The sequence below is a fragment of the Giraffa tippelskirchi genome, chromosome 10 (assembly GCF_054371585.1).
Source record: "Giraffa tippelskirchi isolate mGirTip1 chromosome 10, T2T-mGirTip1v1.2.pri, whole genome shotgun sequence".
Taxonomy (NCBI): domain Eukaryota; kingdom Metazoa; phylum Chordata; class Mammalia; order Artiodactyla; family Giraffidae; genus Giraffa; species Giraffa tippelskirchi.
In genome coordinates, this window is record NC_137284.1 from 115,856,968 (window position 1) to 115,884,797 (window position 27,830).

Below are 27,830 nucleotides of genomic sequence, written 5' to 3' on the forward strand. Positions count from 1 at the left end.
GTGAGGGAGGGAGATGGGTATTTTTGAGTTGGGGTGGAGAATCAAAAGTCCCTGTCTGGTCTTCTCGTTATAATATTACTTTTTCTACTTTTTGAGTACTTTGGGAAGCACTCAGGAATGTCACACTGCCCAGGTCAGTGACCTAAGACACCTGGATGCTTTCTGATCTCTTCCAGTCATCCTCATCTCACCTGTATTGTTATTGCCAGAAAGAAAGACTCAAGGCAGCTACCTTCTCAGTGTCCACTTGATTTACAGAAAGGGCGGAGGTCCTCATCATGCCTAGGCAGGACTTAAGCTGCTTCTGGGATGCCCCACCACTGACTCCATTTGTCTCCAAGCCCCTCTGCCCTACTTAGGAGGGGCAGAGGCAGGCCAGCAAGCCTACACACGCTACCTACCAGAAATGCATGGCCAGTACCCACTTCGTGACTCCCACTCTGTCTGATTTTCTAGGAACCTCTCGTTTGGTTTCAGGGTGAGGGGAGGCTGTAGCAGCCCTCCCAGTCAACCGCTCGCCCACCGCCAGGAGACTGGGGGAGTGGAGACGGGGATGGGGCAAGGCAGGGGCTGATGAGACTCTGCCATCTCTTCGGAAACACTGAAGTGGTGTCTGGCCCCCTGCCACACATGACTTGCATTATAAAAGTATTCAGCACCTCTGGACTTCCAGATTTGGTCCCAACTCCGCATCCTGAGCAAAGTGAAAGTATGAAACATCCTGTTACACTAATAAATAAATAAACAGAAGGCCACTCGGTCCCTCGATACTACATGACACAAGAAAATTTCTTGTCCTAGAACATGAGTTCCTTACCTAAACCCTTGAAATTTATGGAAAATAAATATTAGGTGAATAACTAGCTGTCAGCTGCCTCCTAACCCACAGAGCTTACTCTGTTTCAGCCCCTCGGTACCCACTTCACCAGCTTCTACAAGAAATCCATTCACATAAGCAATTCTGCAACCTCTCTGAGGACTTGTGGGATCTCGAGGAGGAGGTCATACTGCATGTGATTTCACTGAGGAAAGTCTTGACTAGACAAGCCTCTTGTCCCAAGTCTCTCTTTAACTGCACCCCTAGCAGGGTCTCCTCCTCTTCTGACCTCTGACATTCACCAGGGTAGCTTTATGGCCATGTGACCCCTGCAGGTACACAGGGCCCCACATTTGGTTAAGTGCTTTATTGTCCCTGTCCTGAAATTTCCAATACGTTTGAAAAAGGAGTTCTGCATTTTTTATTTTGCAGTGGGCCCTGCAAACTATGTAGCCTGTCCTGCTCCTCCTATTTCAGCTGTTGGCACCTCTGCCTTTTCTCACGATGTCCAATGCCTCCCTGTTTTGTCTGATGTTTGTTTATTTGACTGTGCCAGTCTTAGTTGTGACATGCAGGAACTTTAGTTGTGGTATGTAGGATCTAGTTCCCCCCTGCATTGGGAGTGCAGAGTCTTAGCCACTGGACCATCAGGGAAGTCCCTTCCCCTTTTTATTTATGAGAACAGCTTTTGTTTTCTGGGCTTCCTTGATAGCTCAGGTGGTAAAGAACCTGCCTGCAATGCAGGAGACCCCAGTTCGATTCCTGGGTTGGGGAGATCTGATTGAGAAGGGAGAGGCTACCCACTCCAGTATTCTTCGGCTTCCCTGGTGGCTCAGCTGGTAAAGAATCCACCAGCAATGTGGGAGGCCTAGTTTCAATCCCTGGTTTGGGAAGATCCTCTGGAGAAGGGAAAGGCTACCCACTCCAATATTTTGACCTGGAGAATTCCATGAACTGTATAGTCCATGGTGTCGCAAAGAGTCGGATATGACTGAGTGGCTTTCACTTTCACTTTTGTTTTCTACACGAAACTCAAGGGCCAGCTTATCACACAGGCCTGAGAGGTCTGTTTACACCCCACAGTAGGTAAAAAAATATAACTGCATGACTCATGAAACGTCAAAATGCAAATTTTTTTGTGTGACCCACCACTCCCTTTAAAATGTAAAGGATAGGGAACAGGCTGTGCAGAAATCTTTCACTGGCCCTGGATAGAAACTTGGAAAGATGAACTTCACTGTTGCTCTTAAGTGGTTCTTTGGCCTAAGTCAAAAATGCACAGTCTCAATTCCATTGTAATCAACATTTCAATCTGCATTCATTCATTCATGTTCAACTCTTCCCATGTGAGATCTGAGTTGGGTGACAGGAATGAGATTGACTTCTGCTTTCTTTTCCAGCCTCAATTGCTTCCTCACTCTCTGGCTTTGTTGGACTCTTCTGGGATGGAAGAGAATTTGAGAAGAGAGGCAAGGGATATAGGACAGTTCTTGCCAGGGTGAATGGATTCACTCCCAGGACCCAGAGGATGGCCCCGTCCACCATGGCTGGGCTCAGCCCTTGCTGTGGGACACAGGCACCCACTCCATTCATGCCCATTTCTCTTCCAGAGGTCCTCTTTAGTAGGGCTCAAAGCAACTTCCACATATCTCTCTTTCCTGCAGCTCACATCTGGTTACCCACAGCTCACTCTCCACACTGGCTGTGATCCCAACACACCTCTTCTATCTTGCTGCCCCCAGACTCTTCAGCTGTGGGGCCTAGAGTTGAGCACCAATTTTTCATTTCTCTCAACTACATGGAGCACATTTCCTCATCATATGGAAGCCTCTCCCTGCTAAAGAGTAATGGGCTCAGTAATCCCTAGCACATGGGCATCGGTAGGGGGCATTCACAGCAGGATAACAATGCTCTCCAAAGAAACCTCTTCACAAATTCAGATCTTATCCTTTCATGGTCTCCAAGTGGGTGAGAAAATTGAGGGCTTAGTACAACCACTTAACAACCACTTCCTTCATAAAGTCTGCACCTAGTGATCTGGCTTTGTAATTTTCCAATCTATCAGATTTTGGCATGTTGATTAAAACTTCACTTTTGCAACAAAGATGAAGTTCTACTTGTAAGGTATGCTCATAGCTGTTAAAAATGACATTGTCTCTGCATCATTACATATATATGTGCATTTTTCTGGGGAGAGACTTCAGAGTTCTTGGGTAAATTCTCAGTAGACCTTGTGATGCCATAAAGTTTAAGATTTACTGCCACATAAGATTTTTATTTCTAGAATTATTTTAAATTAATATCTAAGTCAGTTTATTAAGGAATACTATTATCTAATTTGTTACTTAAGTGCTGAGAACATAACACCCAAACAATCCAAATCACTCAAGTGGTTTAGCCTGATCTTCCTCCAAATATTGGCTTTTTAGAATATCAGACAATAGAAGCAAGGTGGTAAATGTGCTCTTCTCCTCAGCTCTTCTCCTGTGCTTTACCAGGCACATCCCCTCAAACATTCCATTCTCCACCCTGCCTCCTCTCTTCCTACACTTCACTGCCTCAAACAAATTCCACTTGGATTCACCCTAACATAAACCTTAGCCAGCCTGTAAAGGCAAGGGGAATGTGGGGTTTCCGGGGAAAGGTGGGGATGACACATGCTATATAGGTCAATGATTTTCACAGAGGGCAACTTCCATGAGATCTCAGGTCCACGTTTCATACACCATACTAGGACAATGACCTTGAGAAATAGAAAAAGGAAATAAAGTACTGACTCTGGGGCCAATTTCTCAGTGAGAAAAACGAAAGGTCAGTGTTCATCTAGGTGTGATCAACAAAATGAAACAGCCAAGAAAGGGGAAAGTGCCAGCCTCTACTTTCTTCATGTGAGTCTTTTCTCTTTCATTTTGTTTTCTCTAAAGACCTTCCTGCAAACATTACTCTACACTCTTCTAATGTAACTTACTATGTTATTTAATAAGCATACCAAACTACACGTTATTCCCTGGAAATACGCATGTTCACAAAAATATGCACATTTCTCTGCCTTCATTTGTGCTAATTCCTTCAGCTCAAAGGCCCCTTTAATACTTATCAAAATCCTTCAAGGCCCAATCCTGGTCAAATTTGGATGCAGCTGTATATAAAAGAAAACCTAAACAACACACTTTTAACCAAGAGAGACTTTTTTTTCCCCACACGTATAACAATGTCTGGAAGGAAGCAGTTCTAGGCTGGTGTGGGAATTCCATGTCATCAAGGACCCATCATTCCAATCACATGACTCCCACCAGGCCATCTCGGCTCCCATGAGGCCATTGCGCAGCTAAAAAAAGGGGCAAAGCATAGGGATGCTCTTTTTCTAAAGGATCCCATCCAACAACTTCCTCTTTCATGTCATTGGTTGGTTTAATCTGCAAGGGAAGCTGGGAAATGTAGTTTATCCTTTGGGCACACTGTGTTAATGACATTAGGACAGAAAAAAAAAGCATGGATATTGGACAGGCAATCAGACAGGTCTGCCCAGCCTCTCCTCAAGCTCACTTCCTTGAAATATACATGAAATATATATTACATAAATATATATTTATATTACATGAAATATATAGCATATTTTAATGTTTTTCCTTTACTCAACCAAGGTCAACACTGTTGACATTGTGGGTTGGATAATTCTTTGCTATGGGGTCTGCCCTGTGTATCATAGGATGTTTATCAACACCAGTAGCCTCTACCCACTAGATGACAGTAGCACCACCCGATAAATAGGACAACTAAAGACGTCTCCAGATATTGCCAAATGTTCCCTCGGAGGCAAAATCATCCTTAATTAGGAACCACTGCACTAGCTTGTTCTTCTTTGTATCCCATCCCCAGCTTAATAATAATTATGACTACTGATTGCTAATGATAACTGTCTGTTTTAAATTTAATACTGTTTTAAGCATTCTTGTTATGTTCATTTTTACACATGAGAACCGAGCTCACAAAGAACATTCTGAAGAAATGAGAGCTAACAGATGGGCTTGACCAAGGTCTGTTTCATTTCAAAGTTTGTGCTTTTCCTTCTTCATCCACTGTCCTGTCCACCATCCCGTCAATCTCCTCCCATCCAGCCCCCAAATGTAGTGAGTAGTCAGGAAACAGTTGTTGAATGAAGCTCTCAAAAGAAAACATGAGCACACTGGAGTCCAGGAAGAAAGCCTCAATGCTTTAAACATTATATACAGATTTTTAGGAAGAAGGAAGGAAGGAGGAAAGGAGGAAGAAAGGGGAAAAAAAAAAAAGACCTAGATGCCTGGACAGCTTTAACCTAGCCATTTGTTAAGGTATTTACCTTCAGAGCAAGTAAGGAAGTGTCTACCTTAGTAATAAATGACCATAAATAGTTAAAACACCACAGAAGAAATGCCCTACCATTTTTAACTTAGACTCTCAAGAAGCAACTAATGATTTTTTTTCTATAGCAAAGAAAGTACTATAGTTGATGATGAAACTCAACTATCATCAATTATCAATTTCATCAACTATCAGTTTCTGCTTCAGTGGGAGAACTGAACTGGTCAAGAGAGGCTTTGAATACGCAGTAATTGGCCAGTGGAGCTGGGAAAGGTATTAGTAAGCACGCCTCTGCCTGGATACGTCTCTCACTCCCTGGGTTATTTGCGGTCTCTTACCAACCCCATTAATGAACTGAGACAAAGCAATAAAGGAATTAAAGTAAATCCGAAGTAAGCCTGTCCCAGTCCACTGACATGAATTGTGGGAGTACTGGACTATTGCAGCCTTTCCCTGCCTTTCACAGATTGATGTTTGTTACTAAATGCCCTGTGGAAAATATCACTCTGCTGCTTGGAGTCAAATTGAATTAGGAAAATATTATCTGGTGAACATAATACCCAATGTTTATTTTAACTTACTACTTATTAAGTGGCCTTGAGTTCCTAAAACATTTATTAGATGTTGTACATTTTATTTGCTGTTAGAAGCATGAAAGCAATCAGGGAGATTTCATTTGCCTTTTTTATGTATTCTATTTTTCTGTGGTAAAATACACATAATATTTACCGTTTTAACTGTTTTTAAGTGTACAATTCAGTGGCATTAAGTCCATTTCACTTGCCTTTTTACAAGGTCTAGTACTATTCTCTAATTATACTCACACAATTAATATTTAAATAACCATACTCAAAGCTTTAACATTATGTTGCCTACCAGAAAAAAATGCCTCTGACAACAATCAGGTTGACGCTTTTTAGAGATGCTCTGATTCTGACAAGCTTATTTAGGAATATTAGATTTTTCACCAGAACATTAAATTTTTCCTATATTCCCTGGAAGGTTATTTTGAAAGGAAGTAATTGTTGCTAATCTTTTTTTCTCCCAAACTATTTTATCATCTCACTAGGTTATATGGCTTTGTATTCACCTGGGGCAGAAGTTAGTGCTTCTTTAGAAATATCTGGGAGAGCAAAAACTTCTGTTATCAGTCAGATATGAGAACACATTTATTTCAGAACGGTAATGAAGATGAAACATTTGATTAGTTTAATTTCCCTGGGAAATGGATAATGGACAACAGTCATACACATACTACGTTATAGCACTTCTCTTTGAACTTCAGGGCACTATCACATTCTTTCTAATGGCCCATTTTTGTTTTTCCTATATCATGAAATTTTCCTCTTAGAACAAAATTCAAAGGCAATATGTACTATCCTATGTGTAGGTTAGGAAATAAGAAGTATTATCCCCTGTTATTCTCTTCATAAATGTAGGAACTAAAGTATGAAAGGAGTTGAACTGTAAAATCACTATTAGAATGAGGAGTGGAGTAATACTTCAATAAGATTAATGTGGAATTAATACTCTTTTTGTTGAGATAGAGAAATATTATTTTAATACTGAAGAAAAATTATCTCAAAATTTATTTTACCTCTTGCCAGATTTCCAGGCATTACTATATTGTGATTAATAAAACATAAAACTATTGTCTCACTTTCTTAAAATATGCAGCAATACTAATTAGCTATGGCAATATACCTACATAATTTTCAACCTGCTTTTAAAATGTCACACAGCTTTTCCCTTGTAATTTAAAGCACTGAATTGTAACTGATATTGCAAAGTTACTTTTAACCACTAGAGGGCAGAAAATATTCCACATTTGTACATAACTGATTTTAAAATCTTAGACAAAAAACAATGATCACCACCCCACCACAACAGAAAGTCTTTAAGATCCTCTTGCTTTATATTGTACAATATACTGCACACTAAAGGCTCAGTTAACAACTAAAATTTTAAACTAATGCAAATCACCTCAATTCAACAGTTTATAGTAGACGAAAGTAAACATTTTTACAGCCTCAGTCTAGCTGTGAGTTAAGGATTATTAGCATTAAGGAATCAGCACATCTTAAGGAAAGTCAGAATACTTAAACAAAACAGACAGTACCCATTAAGAATCAGCAAGATTCTTTCTACATTAAAACATCCACAATGTAATGGAAAGGTTGTTAATCATGAAATTAAAATAGTAACTGAAGGCATAAATTGATCAAACGCTAAAATATTTACATTTGACTCTTTCTTTACATACTTTCTTTTACCACAAGCCAAATGTAGTTCTAATTGTGACAAAGATGCTTTAAGTTTCCTCTTAATATATCTTTTTGACCGCATTAATTTTTGTTAATTATTTCTATTAATTTTTGTCCCTCCCAATTAAGGCATTTGCATTTCAGTAACTAAAGCATTACTTTCTTTGATTAGAAATCACAACCTCTTTACTTTCTCACTCTCATTAATCAAAACATATCATGGTGAATTAAGGCATTTGGATTTCAGTCTGTGTGAGTAACATTTTAACAACTGCCCCCTCTGCCTTCTCTCTCTGTCAATCCTGGTCATGTCCTACATCATAGGACAGAGAGAGGGCAATGGTGGCAGCCTGGCAGAAGAAGAGAACAGGCGTGAAGCCAGGGGTTATATCACTGGAGTCAGTGACTTCTCTGATGCATGAGCCTTTCACTTGCCAATCAAACCTGGCAAGGCTTTTACCTTGTAGGGTTATTGCTGACCTTACCCAAGACACTAAATCATTTCTGCAGTCTTGTTTCTTAGCTTAAGCAAACCTGCTCTCCCCACTTTTCAAGTCTGTGGGCACTGTTTACTCTAATACCAACAAATACAGCACAGCGGTATAGAAAAGCTAAGGAGGGACAGGGAAGAGATGTCACTTCTCTTGGACTAATGAAAGCGATGCACATGTAAAACCAGGGCTAGTCAGAGGGAACGGCTTCTGTGCTATGACTATTATTAAAAAGTTACAAAATGGCAGTTTTTAAAAAAGCTTCTAACAACTGTAACTGCCCAGTAATTGATCTGACTCATATGAGTCATGGAAAGGTGTTTAAGCAGAGACTGGATGGTTATACATCAAATAGGGATATCAAAAAGGAATATCCCAGATGTCACTTCTGCTTGTGTGAAGTTGTACTAATTAACTTCCAAAACCTTATCAATCTTCTTTTAGGATTTATTTTATGTTTAGCAAAGAGATACATGCACAAGTTTAAAAAGTCAAAAGAATTCTGCAAGGCTTTTAGTTAGGGTGCCTGCAAAAACTTCCAGTTTCCCAGGGACAGTTCAGATTTATGCCTGTTACCCCAGCCTAAGTATTAAGAGCCCTCCCTTTTACTCTCCCAACTGTCCCAGTTGGATGAAAAACTAATGTCCCAAGCCCCAACCACATCCACCTCCAATTTCTATTACCCAGAAGCAATTAATTTCAATATGTTTAGAAATTTTTCTACATGGATTCAAATTTCTAAACAAACAAAACGTGAGACTACTACTTGCATCAGTTAAAACTGCCTTAGAGTGCAAAGGCCAGGGGGGGAAATCACTGACTTAAACAGGTAGAAAGAGGTGCCTGGAAGGTATATTGTTTGAAGACTTATTCATCTGAAAATGACTTCCTCCTTCACATGTTGGGATTTTATATCCATTCAAATTCTCACAAAGCATAGGGGTAGGAAATGTAATGTCATTGCTGAGACACACTACCTAGATCTCCCTTCAGAATATGATCTGCCGCTCAAGCTGTCAGCTCTGCCGGGGGCTGTCTCAGCTGCAGAGAGCTAGCTACCTGGCCCCACCATAATACCCTTCCCAAATCAGAAGCAGTCAATGCCTGACTGAGTCAGGGGTGAAAACAATTTTTCCCACCCAACCTAGGACTGCTCTGAGATGCCATCAGTGCTCTAGAGCTCTGCGGAAGGCTAGCCAAGGTTTTGTCAGGCTCATATCACTGATGGACTTGTCCCTCCACCCAATCTTGCTTCCTTTTCTTCCTTCCACAGGTGTTGATTTTTAATAAACAGCTTAGACTCCAAACTCCATCTCAGCATTTGCTTCCAGAAAATGCAATCTGCAACAAATAGGTACTATGGTTCAAATTCAAAAAGTGCAAAAAAGGAATATGGTCAAATACCTCCCTGCTGCCAGTGAGGTCCAGTTATTAGTTCCCCTTCTCAAAGGCAACTAATGTGGCCAGGTTCTTGTGCATATTTCTAGGAATAGTATGCATATATAAGAAATGCTTATATATATGCTGCTGCTAAGTCGCGTCAGTCGTGTCCGACTCTGTGCGACCCCATAGACGGCAGCCCACCAGGCTCCCCCATCCCTGGGATTCTCCAGGCAAGAGTACTGGAGTGGGTTGCCATTTCCTTCTCCAGGGCATGAAAGTGAAAAGTGAAAGTGGAGTCGCTCAGTCATGTCCGACTCAGTGACCCCATGGACTGCAGCCCACCAGGCTCCTCCGTTCATGGGATTTTCCAGGCAAGAGTACTGGAGTGGGGTGCCATTGCCTTCTCCAGCTTATATATATATATATATACACACACACGTATACACATAAGTTATAAGAAAACATATAATTTCATTTGCTACACAAATAGCACATACTCCACAACTCTTCTGTACTTTGAATTTTTTCCATTAAACTATATCTCAGAGGTTGTTACTAGACAATATATAAAACATGCCATCATTCTTTTTAATAGCTGCCTGGTATCCCATTGCATGAAAATAACAATTTATGTGGTGAACAATTAGGTCAAATCTTTTCCTATTATGCACAGTGTTACAGTGAATAATCTCTGTGTGCATTAGAGCCCTGTTATGCATGTTTTCAAACCCTATGTGTGCATGCATGTAGGAAAATTCCTAGAAGAGGGGTTCCTAGGCCAAAATGCTATGCATGCATGCTCAGTGACTTCAGTTGTGTCCATGCTACAGTTATAATTTTAACAGATGCTGGTAAATTGCCTTCCTTTTATATCATACCAATTTGTACTCCCTTGAAAAAAATAGTCTATTTCCTCATACCCTTCCTTTATTGTATCACTGAATTAAGAGTCCAATATAAAATATAACAAAAATAGACATTATAAATATCTGATGAAAATATATTTATTATTTATCCATGAGACAGGGGGAGTTGTATAAAATTTATTTTCCAAAAATTTGAATGGTCAGTTGAACAATTTTAAGTGATTGATGGGTGGCTGGAGTCTGCTTATCAGGCTTGTTCACAAAGGGCAGCAGATTTGCACTTACTAGCCACCATATTGCTTAAGCCAATTTCATATAATAAATATCATTTCATGTATGTTCAGAAAAAAGAATTTGAAAAAGAATAGATACATGTATATGTATAACTGAATCACTTTGCTGTACACCTGAAACTAACACAAACTGTAAATCAACAATACTCCAATATAAAATTAAAAATGTTTTAACGTTAAAATTATTTTTAAATAAAGTATTCAGGGGCAGTGCAGACAGTTACCCAGGAATATATTTTGAACAGGTGGGACAAGCAAAGTAGGCACTTCATGAGGCCTTATTAATGTTTCCTCACCAATATTGATTCATAAACATTATTATTTTATCCACAGACCAATGGTTTAATGCATGTACAGTTATCAGTAATGAAGAGGTTGAACGTTCCCCATAGTGACCACTGGAGTTCTAAACTACTTTTTATTAAGTTGGTCCATTTAGTTGAAAATATGCAAAAGAAGGGACCACAGTTTGAACACAAAGTTAGCCATGGTCCCAGAAGGAGGACTCTCCTGAGAGAATTTAGAGAATTGGGATCCCATACGTCAAAACCAGAGGTTCAGAAAACAAATGAGTGCTCACACAGAGGGCAACGGCATCACGAAAACAAAAACAGATCCCCCTAAAAAGCTGGAGAGCTCAATCAAAAGGAATGAGCTTGAATCTGAGAGGAGACTTACCAGACCAAAAGAGTGGAGAACACAAGGGGATCAAGTGGATCCCAGGCATGATTCCCAGGATCCTTAGTTCTTTAGGGATTCAACTCCTTCGAATACCCCTTTTGACACCATGTAATGTGAACCTTTAAAAGAAAATGGTAACAGTTTAGCCAGCAAAATCCAATTTATTTGGGAATACCACGCAAATTGCCCTTTGGGCCATGGAAACTATGGCAAACCATAGTCTGGAGACCAAAGGTGAAAGGTGAAATTGCTCAGTCGTGTCCAACTCTTTGTGACCCCATGAACTGTAGCCCACCAGGCTCCTCTGTCCATGGGATTTTCCAGGCAAGAATAGTGGAGTGGGTTGCCATTTCCTTCTCCAAGGGATCTTCCTGACCCATTGCAGGCAGACTCTTTACCGTCTGAGCCACCAGTGAATCCCATAGTTTGGAGACCAAAAGGTGGAGTATTCTTTTATAAAAGAATAGTAGGAAAGTGGAAGGTGGGAGGAGCTGTTTGTTTAAAAGTTCACTGGAGGAGATTTCAGGGTTGGAACAGTTTCTCATTGGCTGGATTATTTCCAGGCAAGAAGAAAATCTTCCTTCTTCCTGCTGTCAATTAAGCTTCTTCTGGCTAGAATGTGTAAAATGTGATGAGTGGTGTGTGTATGAAAGCTCCCCCTTAGGTCTTCCCAACTCCATTTTGAATGAGGCTTTCCTTTATTTATCTTCTTTAAGTATTTATCTATTATCTATTATTAATTGAATATTTGGCTGTGCCGGTCTTAGTTGCTGCATGCAAGATCTAGTTCCCAAATCAGGGATCAAACCCAGGTGCCCTGCATTGGAAGCTCGAAGTCTTAGCCTCTGGACCACCAGGGAAGTCCCTCATTTTCATAAAACGCATGTCATGTCATTATGCTGTACACCTTAAATTTATACAGTGGTGGTGGTGGTAGTGGATTAATCGTTAAGTCGTGTCCAACTCTTGTGACCCTATGGACTGTAGCCCACCAGGCTCCTCTCCTGGCAATCCTTTTTGCCAGGATTTCCCAAGCAAAAATAATGGAATAGGTTGCCATTTCCTTCTCCATGGGATCTTCCCAACCCATAATTGAACCCGAGTCTCCTTCATTGGTGGGCAGATTCTTTACCACTGAGCCACCAGGGATTCCCAATTTATACAGTTAGTATTTGTTGCTCAGTTGTGTCCAACTCTTTGCAACCCCATGGACTGTAGCCTACCAGGCTCCTCTGTCCATGGGATTTCCCAGGCAAGAATTTTGAAGTGGGTTGCCGTTCCCTTCTCCAAAGGATCTTCCTGATACAGGGATTGAACCTGCATCTCCTGTATTGCAGACAGATTCTTTACCATGTGAGCCATCAAGGAACCCTCAATTTACAGTGCTGTATGTCAATTATATTAATAAAACTGGAAAAAAGATCAAAATAAAAATATTCATATCTGCCAAGGAGTACTAAGTCTCTTAAAGTTTTATTCATTATCAAATACCACTGGGTTAAAAGTCTCTATAACATCCTTTAAAAAGATTATAGAATATAGTCCATGCTTTACATTATTATATATTTCCTGCATATTCTTTTCTTGACAGTTAAAGGTCTAGTTTTCGTAGTTTGGAATTTTTGTCAACTCAGATGCAATATTCTATGCATACATTTTTTTTTTCATTTCAGATTTCACCTTCCCTGCTGGAAGAATTACGAGTAATACAAAAGGTAAACAAAATACTTTAAGGGAAATGAGGTAGTGAAAGAGAAGTCAATATGGCAGGCCAAAAGGGGATTTGCTTAATCATGCTGCACACATCTAGACAGGAGGCTACTGCTGGCTCAGCAGTAAAGAACCTGCTTCCAATGCAGGGGATGCATGTTGGATCCCTGGGTCAGGAAGATCTCCTAGAGAAGGAAATGGCAACCGACTCCAGTCTATAGGGATTTCCACACAGTCTATAGGGAAAATCCACACAGAATTTGATCCAGGGCTTTTTTTCTTATGGTAATAAATATCTTTGACCCACTCTAGGACAGTAAAGGGGCTTCCCTTGTGGCTCAGATGGTAAAGAATCTGCCTGCAATGCAGGAGATCTGGGTTCGATCTCTGGGTTGGGAAGATCTCCTGGAGAAGGAAATGGCAACCCACTCCAGTATTCTTGGCCCAAGAGATTCCATGGACAGAGGATCCTGGTGGGCTACAGTCCATGCGGTTGCAAAAGAGTTGGTCATGACTTAGCGACTAAACAACTATGACATGTATCATTGGGGGTCACATACATATCACCAGATGGCTGAGATGGTGTGAATTAAATCATAAAAGCCTAGATTAAGGAGTGTTGGTCAAATAATAGACCCAATCCTGACATCCTTTAGAATCTTGCAGATGTAAAAACATTTCCAAAGAAAACAATTGTTTTTTAAAAGATCTGGCAAAAAACTTATTCTTGCCTATAAATTTTACTTGAAAATAACAAAGGCAAAAATAATTAAATTTTCCTACCCTTTACACTCTGGCTTCCCAGGTGGCGCTAGTGGTAAAGACCCTACTTGTCAATGAAGGAGACATTAGGAGACATGAGTTAGGTCCCTGGGTTGGGAAGATCCCCTGGAGGAGGGCATGGTAACCCACTCCAGTATTGTTGCCTGGACAATCCCTGGACAGAGGAGCCTGGCAGGCTACAATCCGTGGGGTCGCAAAGAGTTCAACACAACTGAGCGACTAAACAACAACAGTCATTTGACCAAAATAAAATTTCAAACTTATCAGGAAGCTATTACCATATATCCTGGTCAATCAACTTTCAGTTTCCTCAAATTTCCTGGTATCACAAACACCCATTACATACTAACACGTGGCTAGTGACACAGCTTCATCAGATATCACTGATTAAACCTATGACACTCAGTTATTACCTCCCAGGAAGAATCAAGCCATGAGGAAATTTGGACAAAGGTCAAGCATGGGAAAAGGTGAGGTATGTAAAGTCCTGGGAGGCCAGGCACATAAAATGGGCTGGGCTGACAAGATAATGTCTTGGGTACCCTGCACACACAAAGCAGCAAAAAGGCTGAGGTGAACTTTTATGAGAAATTTTTTGGGTAAAAAAATGTTAACGGGGTCAAAAAAGAAAGTCTAAACTTCATCTAATTCACAACTCTGCTTCCTGAAAAATCTACGCTTCCTGGTTTAGTGGCTGGTAACTACTGGACTCAGAGAGGTGCAGGGACAAAGAAATAGGCCAGGAATACAAAATTACCACCTGGTCTACTCTAACGCAGCTTTCTTTCCCTCATATCAGCTAACACTCACCTGGAAGGCACAGCACAAAATGAATACCCAGTAGTGGGTTGATTAAAAAGTTGGGAAACAGGCGGAGAACAGCTCTGTTACACCTCCCTTCTGAGAAGTGGTCGTTCTTGCCCCCACCTTACCCTGTGTTCCTGCAGGCTCAGTTCCAGCCTCTCTCTCCGCAAAAGTAACCAACCTTCCCACATCAGGGTCCTTCTCAGGGGCCCTGTCCTCAGCCATCACAGAGACTCATGGTCCCGTAGGTGCAGAATCGTGGTTCACATTCGTTTCTTCGGAGAGGATTGGGGGCGGGGAAGGGGGTGGTGGTAACAAAGGTAACAGAAGCGGGGCGAGGTCTTTGCTGATCGGGTAGACCACCGCAGGCACACTGCCTGTTTGCCCTGTCCGCACCCACCTAGCGGGGGAAGACCCTCGGCCTGGCATAGGGGCTGCACGTGCTGAGTCCTGCAGAAGCCACCTTCAATAAGGCCACACTGTTACCCATTGAGGGTAAGGGACACGAATGTGTTGGAGGCTCCCACCTCATCAGAGTCTCCGTGGCACCGCACTCTTCCACTGTCCAGTGCACAGCAGAGAACGCGCGGGCCCCAGGGCCCGGAGCCGCCTGGACCAAGCAGCCCTCGAAGGAGCATGTGATATGGCCTGCAGAGGGAGCCAGGGGGCGCCAGGGGGCGGGGCCAGGGACGAAGCGAGGGGCTAGTAAAGGGGCGGGGCCAAGGGACTGGGGTGCCGGAAGAACTCCTTTCGCGCATGGACTGGGAGTCTAGCCCTCTTTCCCCGCCTTCCTTCCGGTTTCCAGTTCTTACGGGTTCCAGGAGTTCGTGGGCTGGCTTCTTCCGAAACTTCTAAGAGCCCACCGCCGCTCCTGCTCTCCTCCCCGAAGCCCGCCGCCCCGCAAGCATGCATTACCTATTGCCACGGTCACGGTCGCCGTCACAGGCACCCTCAACCCCACCCCTGGCCTGCCTGGCGGCCCTCTCTCTCCTTCACCCGCACCTGCACGCAAGCTCCCCCGGGCCGCAGGTGCGGACAACGGCGGAATTCCACGCCCCGCAGAGGCCCGCCAGCTCTAAGGAGGGGAAAAGGAGGCTCGGCCGCCTAAGACTTCCAGGCTGATGTCCCAAGGTGCGTCGGAACCCCGAGGTACCGATCGGCAGGGCGTTGATGGCCCTGGAGGCTAGGCTTAGGCAGGTCCTGGCCAAGGCGCATCTTTTGCTTCCCTCAAGTCCCAAGGAGGGGTGGAATTCTCACTTTGGGGTCTCGCTTGTGCTGCACCGCTGATTCTCCACTTCTCTGCAAAGAACCTCTCGACTAGAATCCCTGAAGACTTTAGAAGCACAGGTGTTAATTCTGTTGGATGCTGAGTCTCCCTGCTTTAAAAAAAAAAAAAAAAAGACCGGGGCAGGGGGAATCAGCTGAGGCAAGACTCGAATGTCAGTCAATGCCCGCGAGGTAGAGGCCTTAAATGAGTCCACGTGTCATCCACTTATCATTCATACTCTACTTTAGAACCACTTCCCCTTTGTGGATTTGTTTCAGTTGAAATACGTTTCCATAGAACTTAAGTTGCCATCTGTTACTGAAAGGACACCCGAGGGCCCACAGATAGGGCTCACCCCAAGGACAGGAGTCCATGATTTCTAAGCAGACTTGGGTTGAACTACTGAGCAGTACAAAGCGAGTTTCCTGCCTGCCCTGAGGGAGGGTCAGTGTGACAGCAACTAAGTCAGTGACTCTTTAACCACGTGCGCCCTCCTTTTCTTTTTCCAGGTTGTGCCCTTTTAGCCAAGAAGCATGGAGGTAATTCATGGCCAGCCCTACTGCTGTAGGGAGCTTGAAGGAGCTGACATACTGTCAGACACCTTTTACTCTAATGAACTGCACACTCCACTACTAACGGCTACTCGCCCAACTGCCTCAGAGGACAGGTAAAACAAAAGACTGGAGAATGCAAACAATTATAAAAGGTTTTAATATATTATTGTATTTTTGTCTTGTGAGAAAAAGCATGTAAGGTTATGGACCTCTTCTGTGTATCACATCACCGGGAAGGCATAATATGACAATGAACTAAACTTTGAAGTGTCCACATCTGTTAGTAACTTGGCAAGAAGTAAAAAGTTAGTATATATTTTTAAAAGGCAAACATCAAATTCATTTACTGCATTCTAGAATTCTAGAATGATCTTTTCCTTCATTTTTTAATTAATTTTGTTTCTTTGTTTTTGGCTGTGCTGGGGCTTTGTTATGTGTGGGCTTTTCTCTAATTGCGGAGAGTTGGGGCTACTCTCTAGTTGCGGTGCTGAGGCTTCTCATTGCAGTGGCTTCTTTTGTTGCAGAGCACTGGCTCTAAGGCGTGAGGGCTCAGCAGTTGTGGCTCTTGTTCTCTATAGAGTACAGGCTCAGTAATTGTGGCAAACAGGCTTAGTTGCTTCTCAGCATGTGGGATCTTCCTGGACCAGAGATTAAACCTGTGTCTCCTTAATTGGCAGGCAGATGCTTTACCACTGAACCACCAGGGAACCCTGTGAATTAATGTTTTAATCGAACTTTATAAAGAGTAGTATGTGTGTTAGTTGCTCAGTCATGTCCAACTCTTTGCAACCCCATAGACTGTAGCTCGCCAGGCTCCTCTGTCCATGGAATCCTCCAGGCAAGAATACTGGAGTGATTGCTGTTCCCTTCTTCAGGGTATCTTCCTGACCCAGGGCTCAAACCCAGGTCTCCTGCACTGCAGGCAGATTCTTTACCATCTGAGCCACCAGAGAAGCCCAAAGAGTAGCATAGTGGGTCCTTATAATTCTCTAACACCATCTGCTCAAAAATACTCCCAGAATCTGTTATTCAGACTTTATTTATGCTGTGCCAAATTTTCTGTAATGCATTGCAGATTATGTTTAAAATGTCATCTAACATATATGAGTGATTACTATGTTTTGGCACTGTACCAAATGTTTTACTAATGTGATAATTCTTTTAATCCTTACAACAGCCCTATGAGATAAGTACTATTATTATCCCCATTTTATGTATGAAGGAATAGGGTCCAAGCAAGTAATTTTCTGAGATCGTAGTGCCAGATTTACTGTATTGTATCAATATTTATTTGAATCATTTTTAGGAAAGAAAAAAAAAGACTCAAAATCATGGGTGAAAAATAACCTGTGTAATTGTTTTCTTGCTTTTGCTTGTTTGTTTTATAATTTCACTTTGTCAAATCTCTCATCTAAGAAGTCTTTCTCATTTAAGAAAGTAGTCAAAAGATTAGACATGACAGATATGACTGAGCACACACACACATTATCTTTATGATAGCAACCCCTCAAGAGTTTGAAGATTCTTTTGACTGAGTTCTTTTTGCCAGATGAACACTTGTTTTCACCAGACTTTACTCTTCCTTCTTCCTGTGTCAAGACTTTCACTGTCTTGATCAGACTTCCACGGATCTATTCCAATTTGTAAACATACTCTTTATATGAAAAAATAAAAAGAAAGCTTTTTCTCCTAATTAAAAACTAACACACAAGAAAAAAGAAAAAAAAAGATATAAAGAAAAAAATTTTAACTGAAAAAAAACCCTGACATTTCTGTATGAATAACTTGGAAATCATGAAAATCCACAAAGAAAATAAATTTTCCATTTTTCCAATGGAAGAAAAAATGAAATTAAAGCACAGGAAGAAAACCTTCTGTACTTCCTTTATCCAGAAACAGTAACCATTGTTAATATCTCAAGATGTCTCCTCCATTTTTTTAATTTAAAGATTCCATTCAACATATTTTTTTGTAAACTACTATTTTTCACTTAATGCAAAGAAATATGTTCATATTTGTGGGAAAGTGTGTTCAATTCATATTTACAGACTCATTCCTTGCTGCACCTGCTTTGTTATCTGATTCCCAAAAGTGGCTGTGAGCCCTAGATTCCTGCTCAGCTCCAAGGACCATAAGATCAGACAGGGCTTTCCTGGAGCCAGAGGAAACCCTTAGCAGATCGTGTGTGATATGGGGATAAGCAGTGGTCCCTGGATCAAAAGCAGCAATGTGAGGTTTTATATTTGGCCAAAAGGGATCTGAGTAGGAATTTAATGCTGCCGTATCTGATGGAACTCACTGTGCCCTCAAAAGCACTCACAGAGGCATTTAACTGAAATGTTGATACCCTCTACCTAAATGGTCCTATGGTTTGGTTAGTAATTGGCTCCAAAACCCTTAAACAGACTTGAAATCTAAGAGGAATGTCAGAGAAAATATTGCTTTTCATTGCTGTTTTTCAGTCACTCATTCGTGTCCAACTCTAAGACCCCATGGACTATAGCTCACCAGGCTTCCCTGTCCTTCACGATCTCCTGGAGCTTGCTCAGACTCATATCCATTGAGTCAGTGATGCCAACCAACCATTTCATCCTCTGTTGTCCCCTTCTCCTCCTGCCTTCAGTCCTTGCCAGCATCAGGGTTTTTTCTTATGAGTAGGCTCTTTGTATCAGGTGACCAAAGTATTGGAGCTTCAGCTTCAGCATCAGTCCTTCCAATGAACATTCAGGGTTGATTTCCTTTAGGATTGACTGGTTTGATCTTGCAGTCCATGGGACTCTCAAGAGTCTTCTCCAACACCACAGTTCAAAAGCATCAGTTCTTCGATGTTCAGCCTTCTGATGGTCCAACTCTTACATCTACATGTGACTACTGGAAAAACCATAGCTTTGACTATATGGACCTTTGTTGGCAAAGTAATGTCTCTGCTTTTTAATATGCTGTCTAGGTTGGTCATAACTTTTCTTCCAAGGAGGAAGCATCTTTTAATTTCATGGCTGCAGTCACCATCTGCAGTGATTCTGGAGCCCAAGAAAATAAAGTCTGTCACTGTTTCCATTGTTTCCCCATCTGTTTGCCATAAAGTGATGGGGCCAGATGCCATGACCTTAGTTTTCTGAACGTTGAGTATTAAGCCAGCTTTTTCATTCTCCTCTTTCACCTTTATCAAGAGGCTCTTTAGTTCCCCTTCGCTTTCTGCCACAAGGGTGGTGTCATCTGCATATCTGAGGTTATTGATATTTCTCCCGGCAATCTTGATTCCAGCTTGTGCCTCATCCAGCCTGGCATTTCTCATGATGTACTCTGCATATAACAGGGTGAAAATATACAGCCTTGATGTACTCCTTTCCCAGTTTGGAACCAGTCCATTGTTCCATGTCTGATTCTAACTGTTGCTTCTTGACCTGCATACTGGTTTCACAGGAGGCTGGTAAGGTGGTCTTCTTTTCTCATCTTTTTAAGAATTTTCCACAGTTTGTTGCGATTCACACAGTCAAAGGCTTTAGCATAGTCAATAAAGCAGAGGTAGATGCATTTCTGGAATTCTCTTGATTTTTCTATGATCCAGTGGATGTTGGCAATTTGATCTCTGGTTCTTCTGACTTTTCTAAATCCAGCTTGAACATCTGGGAGTTCTCGGTTCATGTACTGTTGAAGCTTAAATTGGAGAATTTTGAGCATTACCTTGCTCGCATGTGAAATACGTGCAATAGTGCGGTAGTCTGAGCATTCTTTGGCATTGCCCTTCTTTGGGATTGGAATGAAAACTGGCCTTTTCCAATCCTGTGGCCATGGCTGAGTTTTCCAAATTTGCTGGCATATTGAGTGCAGCACTTTCACAGCATCATCTTTTAGGATTTGAAATAGCTCAGCTGGAATTTCATCACCTCCACTAGCTTTGTTCTTAGTGATGCTTCCTAAGGCCCACTTGACTTCACACTCCAGGATGTCTGACTTTAGGTGAGCGATCACACCATCGTGGTTATTAGTTTCTCTAACTGACTACAAAATTAAACACAGCATATACTCAATTACCTATAAATATAATAAGGTATTATTTGAAGCAGTATCTAGGTACAACCATGTACCTAGTTCCTAATAAATAAAATTTGCTTTTCACTTTATTCCATGTGAAGTTTTCCCTTTCCTAGTCCCCAAATGGGAAAACCAGGATGATCATGTATTCTCAGAACCTCCCCCTCCCATTTAACTCCCTTTTAAATAGAAGCTGGGCAGCTTACAGAAATAGAAGTTCTCTTTTCTCTCAGTAGTATTCCTCAACTTCTCTAGAACGTGTCATCAGAGCAACATTGGTAACTCTACCCTATCCACACTGAGGCTTACTTCTTCCAAACCAGGTTCAGGGTATATGGCTCCCAACTCAAACCTCAAGGTATCTCAAAAACAGAACAAAACAATGAAGAACACAAATCTGTTGGCTTTTAGGGATTACTCTTCATAATGGTAAGGATGAATACAAGTCATAATATATTAGCTCTCAGCAGCTTAATTTTCTAAGTGTGGCTGTACTTAAAGGGATGGGTTTTTAAATATTATAATGTATTTTGAACTAATTTGGCAATTTAAACAGAGATGAAAAATTGTTTCCTCTCATCCACTTATTTTTTTTCTTTCCAGAATAGGCAGCACAGTCTAACTCAGTTGTTACCCACCACTAGTCTGGTAACTGGGCACATGAAAATAACATGACAAGTGTTCTGAAAATCCAGATTCCCAAGCTCTGTCTTTGGGCTTCCCCAGTGCCTCAGCGGTCAAGAATCCACCTGCAATGCAGGAGATGCAGTAGACAAGGGTTTGATCCCTGAGTCAGGAAGATCCCCTGGAGAAGGAAATGGCAACCCAGCAACCCACTCCAGTAGTCTTGTCCAGAGAATCTCATGGACAGAGGAGCCCAGCAAGCTACAGTCCAAAGGGTCGCAAGGAGTCGGACGCCACTAAAGTATCTTAGCCCGCACTCAAGCTCTATCTTTAGATACTCTGACTCACTGGGTCTGGGTTGGATCTAGGGGATCTGCATTTTTAGTAGTTTTTCAGCTTGTTTTGAGAATCACTGGGCTAGCAGAAGGCACTGAAAACAACATGAAAACCAGGATTTTGGTCCTGGCTTACCCAGTGACCAAGGGCAAGTTAATCTTTGTACATTAGTTACTTTCTTCACTGGTATGTTTTGGGACAATCATATTAGTCACTATTATGTATAATTACTTGATCTCCTTAAAAAGTATTAATAAGTGAGTGGCATTCTTTTGTATTTATTCCATTGAAAATTTAACCGTGGCAGGTACAGATACTCAAAATCACAGATGCCTACCTCCTTTTTCCATTCAGCTGACATCTCCTTCCTAGTCCATTAGGAGGATAAACATCAATTAAGGAAGTGTCTTGAGAATTGCTTAAGATTTAATTACAAGTTCCATTTTATTTCTGTGTTCATCCCATTGCTTTCTGATTCCTGAGGTTTGGGAGTTTGTTTGTTGTTTTGTTTTTAACTGTTAGCTTCCTGTCAAAGAATAAGCATACGTTTGTTCTAGCCTTTCCTTTAATCATGCCTTCCAGTTGTATTGGCTAAATTCAGTCCCCCAAGTCAAAATCCTGTAAAGTGACTCCAAAGAAAGATATTGGTTCATCTACAGGGAACATTTCTTTCTCTTAAACAAGTAAACATTGATTTTATGTGGCTACAGATTTCAGCACTAATAATTTATTGTTATTTGCTTAGGAGACATGTATTATTTAAGCAATAAAATTATTTAATACTGAAACTTTAATATTTCATTTAATTAGTTCCTTCTATAAATTCTGTTAATATTAAAGCTAAGGGGTAGGGATATGAGACCCTACAATGAAAGAGAAATATGACTTCTTTATGCTTTGCCTTTTATTTTAAATGGTTTCCTGCAACTTACTGGTTTTAGATGAATGCCAACCCAAATGATTGATTAACATATTCTACTGGCTCATCTTCCTAGGCTAGTGTAATATATGAGGGTCAGATGCTGAGAAATTGACTCATCTAATTTAAATGTAACTTTTAAAAACTTAGATATTAAAGCTTAGGTTGCCATTAATCAAATGTATTTAAATATTTTTCACTTGTCATGCACCCACACTGTGTCTATTGATTATAGTCATAGATCATACCTCAGAGGTCTGAGAATGGAATACCTGCATCCCTTCTCCAGTACCCCAAATCAGCGGACACCAGACTCTCCTTGATTAGCTGGTGCAGGGGGTGGCAGACTTCTTCCTTAAAGGACCAGATAGTAAACACTTAAGGCTCTATAGTCTCTGTCAAGGGCTTCTCTGGTGGCTCAGATGGTAAGGAATCTGCCTACAATGCGGGAGACCCTGGCTTGCCTAGAGAATTCCATGGACAGAGGAGCCTGGCAGGCTACAGTCCATGGGGTTGCAAAGAGTCAGACACGACTGAGCAACTAACACTTTCACTTTTTTCACTTTCAGTCTCTGTCAAACTACTCAGCTCTGCTATTGTAGCAGGAAAACAGCCATAGACAATAGCCAGTATACAAATGAATGGTCATGGCTGTATTCCAATAAAATTTTACTTACAAAAACAGCAGTAGGTTGGATTTGGCCTGTGGGTCATAGTTTGCCAACCTCTATGTAGTGACTTTGAGACAATACATTCCATGTATGACAGTCCCAAGTGTTAGTTCTTCATTCAGCAGATTTGTGCAGGAGGTTGACACTAAACCAGTGCACGGGTGCAGAGAAGAAAGCAGCTCCACTGTCCATATCTGTATCTCTGAGTTCCCTTCCCGTGTTTCTAACTGGGTCCACATTGCTCAGAAGGTATCATCCAAAGGGCCCATGACATCATGCAGAGTGTTACCCTTGTCTTCCTCTCTTGCTTCCCCTCTCAAGCAGCTCTTCTCCGCTGTGCCTCAAACTTCAATATTCTGTATCAGCTCTTCTGATATAGCCGAAAATTCAGCTGTCTTTTCATCCCTTAAGATTCATCTAAGTTCCACTCAAATCTTTATTCCATACATTCTGGTAACCCAAAGTGAAAGTGAAGTCACTCAGTCATGTCCGACTCTTTGCGACCCCATGGACGTGTAGCCTACCACGCTCCTCCGTCCATGGGATTTTCCAGGCAAGAGTACTGGAGTGGGTTGCCATTTCCTTCTCCAGAGGATCTTCCCAACCCAGGGATCGAACCTGGGTCTCCCGCATTGTAGGCAGATGCTTTACCATCTGAGCCACCAGGGAAAAGCCTTCCTCAAAATGTACGGAAATTCCCAGGATGGGGTGGGGACGACCGTAACTGACTTTGGGTACCCGGCTCCACGCATTCTGCTTCTGTTCAACAACATTTTGACCCAGATGTGAAACAGTCATTTTTTAGTTTCCTCCAAAGACCTCATCCACACACAGCATTTGTGAGCCTGATAAATGTCACTAATCAGGTAAGGGTCTGAAGGAAGAATCATGTCATACCATATAATATATAACTAAAAGTCCCTTATAAGCCATAGCTTCTGTATTTAAAAATTCTTTATCCCAGCTACCATCAGAGTTCCCCTTTTCACTCACTGTGATCCCTTAGCATCCTGCTGGCCTCTTTTCTTCCTCTCCCTCTACTTCCCTTTCCCCTCATCTTCCTCTCTCAAGAGTGAAACACCAAATCCCTTCCACTGCTGAGCAGCTTAATAAATCTTGGGTTGCTAGAGTCCTTATCAACACCTATACTTGCAGAGTCTCTGTCTCTTCTCCAAGTGGCCCAACAAAATACTTGATCAAACAAGCAAGTCTTCCCCAAGAAGGATTCTGGAGCCAACACTGTCAGGAATTTTCAGTTCCTTAACCTTTCAACCCTCTAGGCCTTCTTCCATGATATTGTCCCTGCTTAGAGTCCTCCCTCTCTTGCACCCAGAAAAGTCCTACTCATCCTTTAGAACTCATCCTAGACAGTGATTTACACAAGAATCCTTCCTCCAGAAGGGGATCCTGTTGGTTTTGCATATATATATGAATAGGAGGTGTGCTATCTGTCTCTGACCACTTAAATTCAAGTTCAAGTCATGGGCAAGTGCAAATTTGGGGAGAAAATGAGAGAGCTGGTTTTTTCCTGACTCACCTTTAACACGAGAGGGCAGCCTTTTCGGGTCCCAGTTTACGGTAGGGATGGCTTCCTTTAGATTCCTCACCTGCCTGATTTCTGTGCTTCTCCCCCTGCAATGTCCTTAAAGCAAAAATGAAATCTGCCAGAATTAGCACTGCCTTAAGGGCAAAAGTGGCTTCTGTGTTTGTTTACCTTTCCGGATTCCTATTCCCCCTCTTATGGAACCCTGGTATCTCTTCCTGTCTTGTTAACAATGAGTTGCTTTTTAAGAAGATGCTTTTCTTTTCAACATTTTGTGTTGTTTGCTCAAGGAAAATTGAAAGTCAAATAAAAATAGAATTCAACTTCTCCAAGAAAATTTGACCTGAAGTTCAACGGGTCCCCTTTCTAAAATTATCATGTCATTTTCTGCTCTCAAGGAAAACCACCTAGTCAGTAAGTATTTATTGAGCATATATTTGCAAGGCACAGTGCCATATCCTGGGGATTCCATGGTGAGTGTGCCAGAGTCTTTGTCCGCAATGACCTGTCCTCTTTGTTGTGCTGTGAAAACTGTGATGAATCATTGTTCTTTGTTCTCTAGAACATTGTGCTGTTCATTTCTTGGTGACAAATTACTGCTTTATTATAAGAGGATATAACTTAAGAACAGCCAGGTGGAAGAGATGCATAGGGCAAGGTATGTGGATTGGGGCACTGAACTTCCACGAAGTCTGAGGGCCCCACTCTCTCCCCGCCGCCACCTCCACATGGTCACCAACCCCAAAGCTCTTTTTCCAGCATTTTAATTTATTTTTAGTGGGATGGTTAGTCTAAATAATTGACTGCCATTAGTGGAAACTGGAAGACATGAAATCCTTCCTAATTAGGACACAGGTCTTTAGCCAGATTAAGAGTTTTGTGAGGGCTTCTCCCTAGCTTAAAGTTTTCCTACTGTGTCATAAGTAGCAGTCCAGGAAACAAATCAGTCTCTTTGGCCTTTTTCATTCGCTCAGGCAATCATTTCACAGACACCCACTGAATACTTCCTGTGAAGCCTTTTTACAACAGTGAATATGTGTCCTTGCCCTTCACTCCCTCGTTGAGAAAGAGCAGAGAAAGTCATCTGAACTACCCGTTTTTAAGATGAGACTAGCCCTACCAGCCAATATAGGAAATTTCCATGTCTCCAACCTACTGAATGTTATAGTTGTAAAGGGTGGAACTATTGGAGAATTATTTTCTATGGAAGGTAATTTGTTGAATAGGGTAGTACTTCTAAAGCTTAGCATGCAAAGGAATCGTCTGGAGGGCTTGTTTAAAACAGACTACAGCTTAAAGGGGTGGGATGGGGATCGGAGAGGGAGGCTCAGGAGGGAGGGGATATATATATATATATACACATATACATATATAATTGTGACTGATTCACACTGTTATATGGCAGAAACCAATGCAGCATGGTAAAGCAATTTTCCTCCAATTAAAAAATAAATTAAAGAAGAACAGATTATAGGGCTCAACACCTCACTGCACCCCCCAATTCTGATTCCTGGATCTGGGATGGAACCTGAGAATTTGTATTTCTAACAAGGTCCTTCTCACTCTAGCTCACTTCTGCATTGTAAAAGTGCTAACAAGCTCTCTGGAATCTCTCTTATAGGAGAATTAGTCCCATTCATGATGGCTCCTCCTGACCTAGTCACTTCCTGAAGATCATCACATTGGACATCAGGATTTAAATACATAAATTTGGGGGCAGGAAGGACACAAACATTCAGACCATAGAATTCCACTCTGAAGCCATTAATATTTCAAAAATCTCTCTTTTTATGCAGGTATCAGAAATTAAGACAGTCACTCCAACAATGTAGGCTTCCATGGGGCGCTGAAAACGAATATGGAGGGATGATACCCATTTCGCTCCCTGAGGAACACAGGCCGAAATGTGAACCTCCTAGAGTCATGGGCAAAGGACATCAGCATTATGGATATGGTGGAGAAACCTGGCCAAGGTAAATAAACTTTCAGTCCCTCACATAGAGGTCATTGTTATTCAATTTTCTGTATTTCTATTGTGAGTCCTTTGTTAACTTAAATCTACTTCTAAACTTTTATTATTTATGAAAAGAGACAGATGGGAACACTAATTATATAATTTCTAATTGTGAAGTCAGTAAAAAATATGTTATAAATATCTTTGCTCTCCTTAGAGATATTTAAGTATGTGATCAGAAATTTTGATTAATCTAATTACCTTGCTAATCATATTTTATCTAAAACTAAGTAAGATTCCTGAGAGAGATTAATTTTTTTGGCTTGAGCAAATAGATGGCCTAATTTCTACAAATGTTGTTGACTTTTGAATTCTATTTTTTTTAACCATCTATAGTCATTAGAATCTAATGGGCATTGTTTTCAAGTATTAAAATATTTCAATCATCATTTATGTCTTAAAGTTACCCTTTCAGCAAATTTATTCAAAGCCCAGTTAAAACTGAAGATAAAGCACACACACACAAAATGTGAACAGTAAATTAAATGTCACATTAACTACTAAGTATGAAATTTACTCAAAACAAAATCCATTGAAGCTTCTCCACACAGCCCGCTTACTCCTGCTTTATCTAACAATCCTGGCTACCTAGTTTACTAACAATCTGGCTAACTAGTTTTTTATTCTAAAGCAGTTAAAATAAATAGGCCACAGCTAGAGAGAAAAACAATACCAATAGGGACATGTGGTAGCCTTATGAAAGCCTCAGTAAAGTAATAAAAAGCAGACAAATGAAAAGTCCAATTGGAAAGACACAAATATTGACACATTGAAGATAGGACCTCAAGTTCATTAATTCATTCAACAGATTTGTTTAAGCCCCCACTCTCGTGGAACTTACTTTCTAATATAATCTAGATTTTTAATATCTTTGTAAAGTGGAAACTGTTATCCTGGTTTTACAATAAAGACCCAAGAGGTTCAGTACCTTCCCTTGGGTCAGACAATATGAAGTTTCAGAATGGGGATTTGAATCCAGGTTTATTTAACTCCATAGTCCACATTCTTTTCATCTGTTCATTCATTCACTCATTCCAGCTATTCATTTATTCAGTCATTTGAATATAGCAAGCATTGTTGAGATTAAGGTATAGCTCCTCATGGAGTTTATAGTTCTGGTTCCCAGAATTTGTATATTAAAAAAATGTACAATATTCTTAAAGACTTAGAAGTATATTCAGAATTATAGTGTGTAAAAAGAAAGCAAAAGACTAGCTTCTTATGAGAAAGAAGTCTTAGTGTCTTATGGAATGCAGCCCTAGGATACTTGAGAAAGGAAATATTTGTTCCAATTAGAATGTCAATCACTCCTGACTCAGAAATGCAGGTTAATATAATCAGTTCTTGTCATACCCTTTTGTGTTAAATGTTATCATTTTTATCATTTTTATCATTTAAGTGTTATCATTATCATATTTATCTCTTAAAAATATT

The 27,830-nt window shown here is 41.1% G+C and overlaps 1 protein-coding gene, 2 long non-coding RNA genes and 1 other non-coding gene across 9 annotated transcripts in view; 1 reads left to right on the top strand and 3 right to left on the bottom strand.

Moving 5' to 3' along the window:
* Positions 1-15,051, bottom strand: part of LOC145523496 (uncharacterized) — a 127,806-nt gene extending 112,755 nt beyond the window's left edge. Inside the window, exons 1-2 of the long non-coding RNA XR_014066626.1 lie at positions 14,834-15,051; positions 11,134-11,255 (exon numbers count right to left, since the gene is read on the bottom strand). This is a non-coding gene — a long non-coding RNA (uncharacterized LOC145523496). The remainder of the gene's footprint in view (positions 1-11,133; positions 11,256-14,833) is intronic.
* SPMIP4 (sperm microtubule inner protein 4) overlaps positions 13,817-27,830 on the top strand; it is a 34,175-nt gene continuing 20,161 nt past the window's right edge. The window contains exons 1-4 of one of the 6 annotated variants that reach the window (XM_081533855.1): positions 15,428-15,582; positions 16,210-16,367; positions 24,945-25,040; positions 26,179-26,355. In XM_081533855.1, the coding sequence (XP_081389981.1) occupies positions 25,027-25,040; positions 26,179-26,355 (191 nt within the window). In that variant the 5' untranslated portion in view covers positions 15,428-15,582; positions 16,210-16,367; positions 24,945-25,026. Of the gene's footprint in view, positions 14,100-14,778; positions 14,929-15,427; positions 15,583-16,209; positions 16,368-24,944; positions 25,041-26,178; positions 26,356-27,830 lie in introns of those variants that run through there. The other 5 variants (XM_081533854.1, XM_081533853.1, XM_081533852.1 and 2 more) reach the window with 5 other exon arrangements.
* LOC145523499 (uncharacterized) lies at positions 16,649-20,611 on the bottom strand. Its single transcript, XR_014066629.1, has 2 exons — positions 17,602-20,611; positions 16,649-16,910 (listed from the first exon to the last, which is right to left on the bottom strand). It is a non-coding gene; the product is annotated as an uncharacterized LOC145523499 (long non-coding RNA).
* TRNAC-ACA (transfer RNA cysteine (anticodon ACA)) lies at positions 23,437-23,508 on the bottom strand. Its single transcript has one exon. It is a non-coding gene; the product is annotated as a tRNA-Cys (tRNA).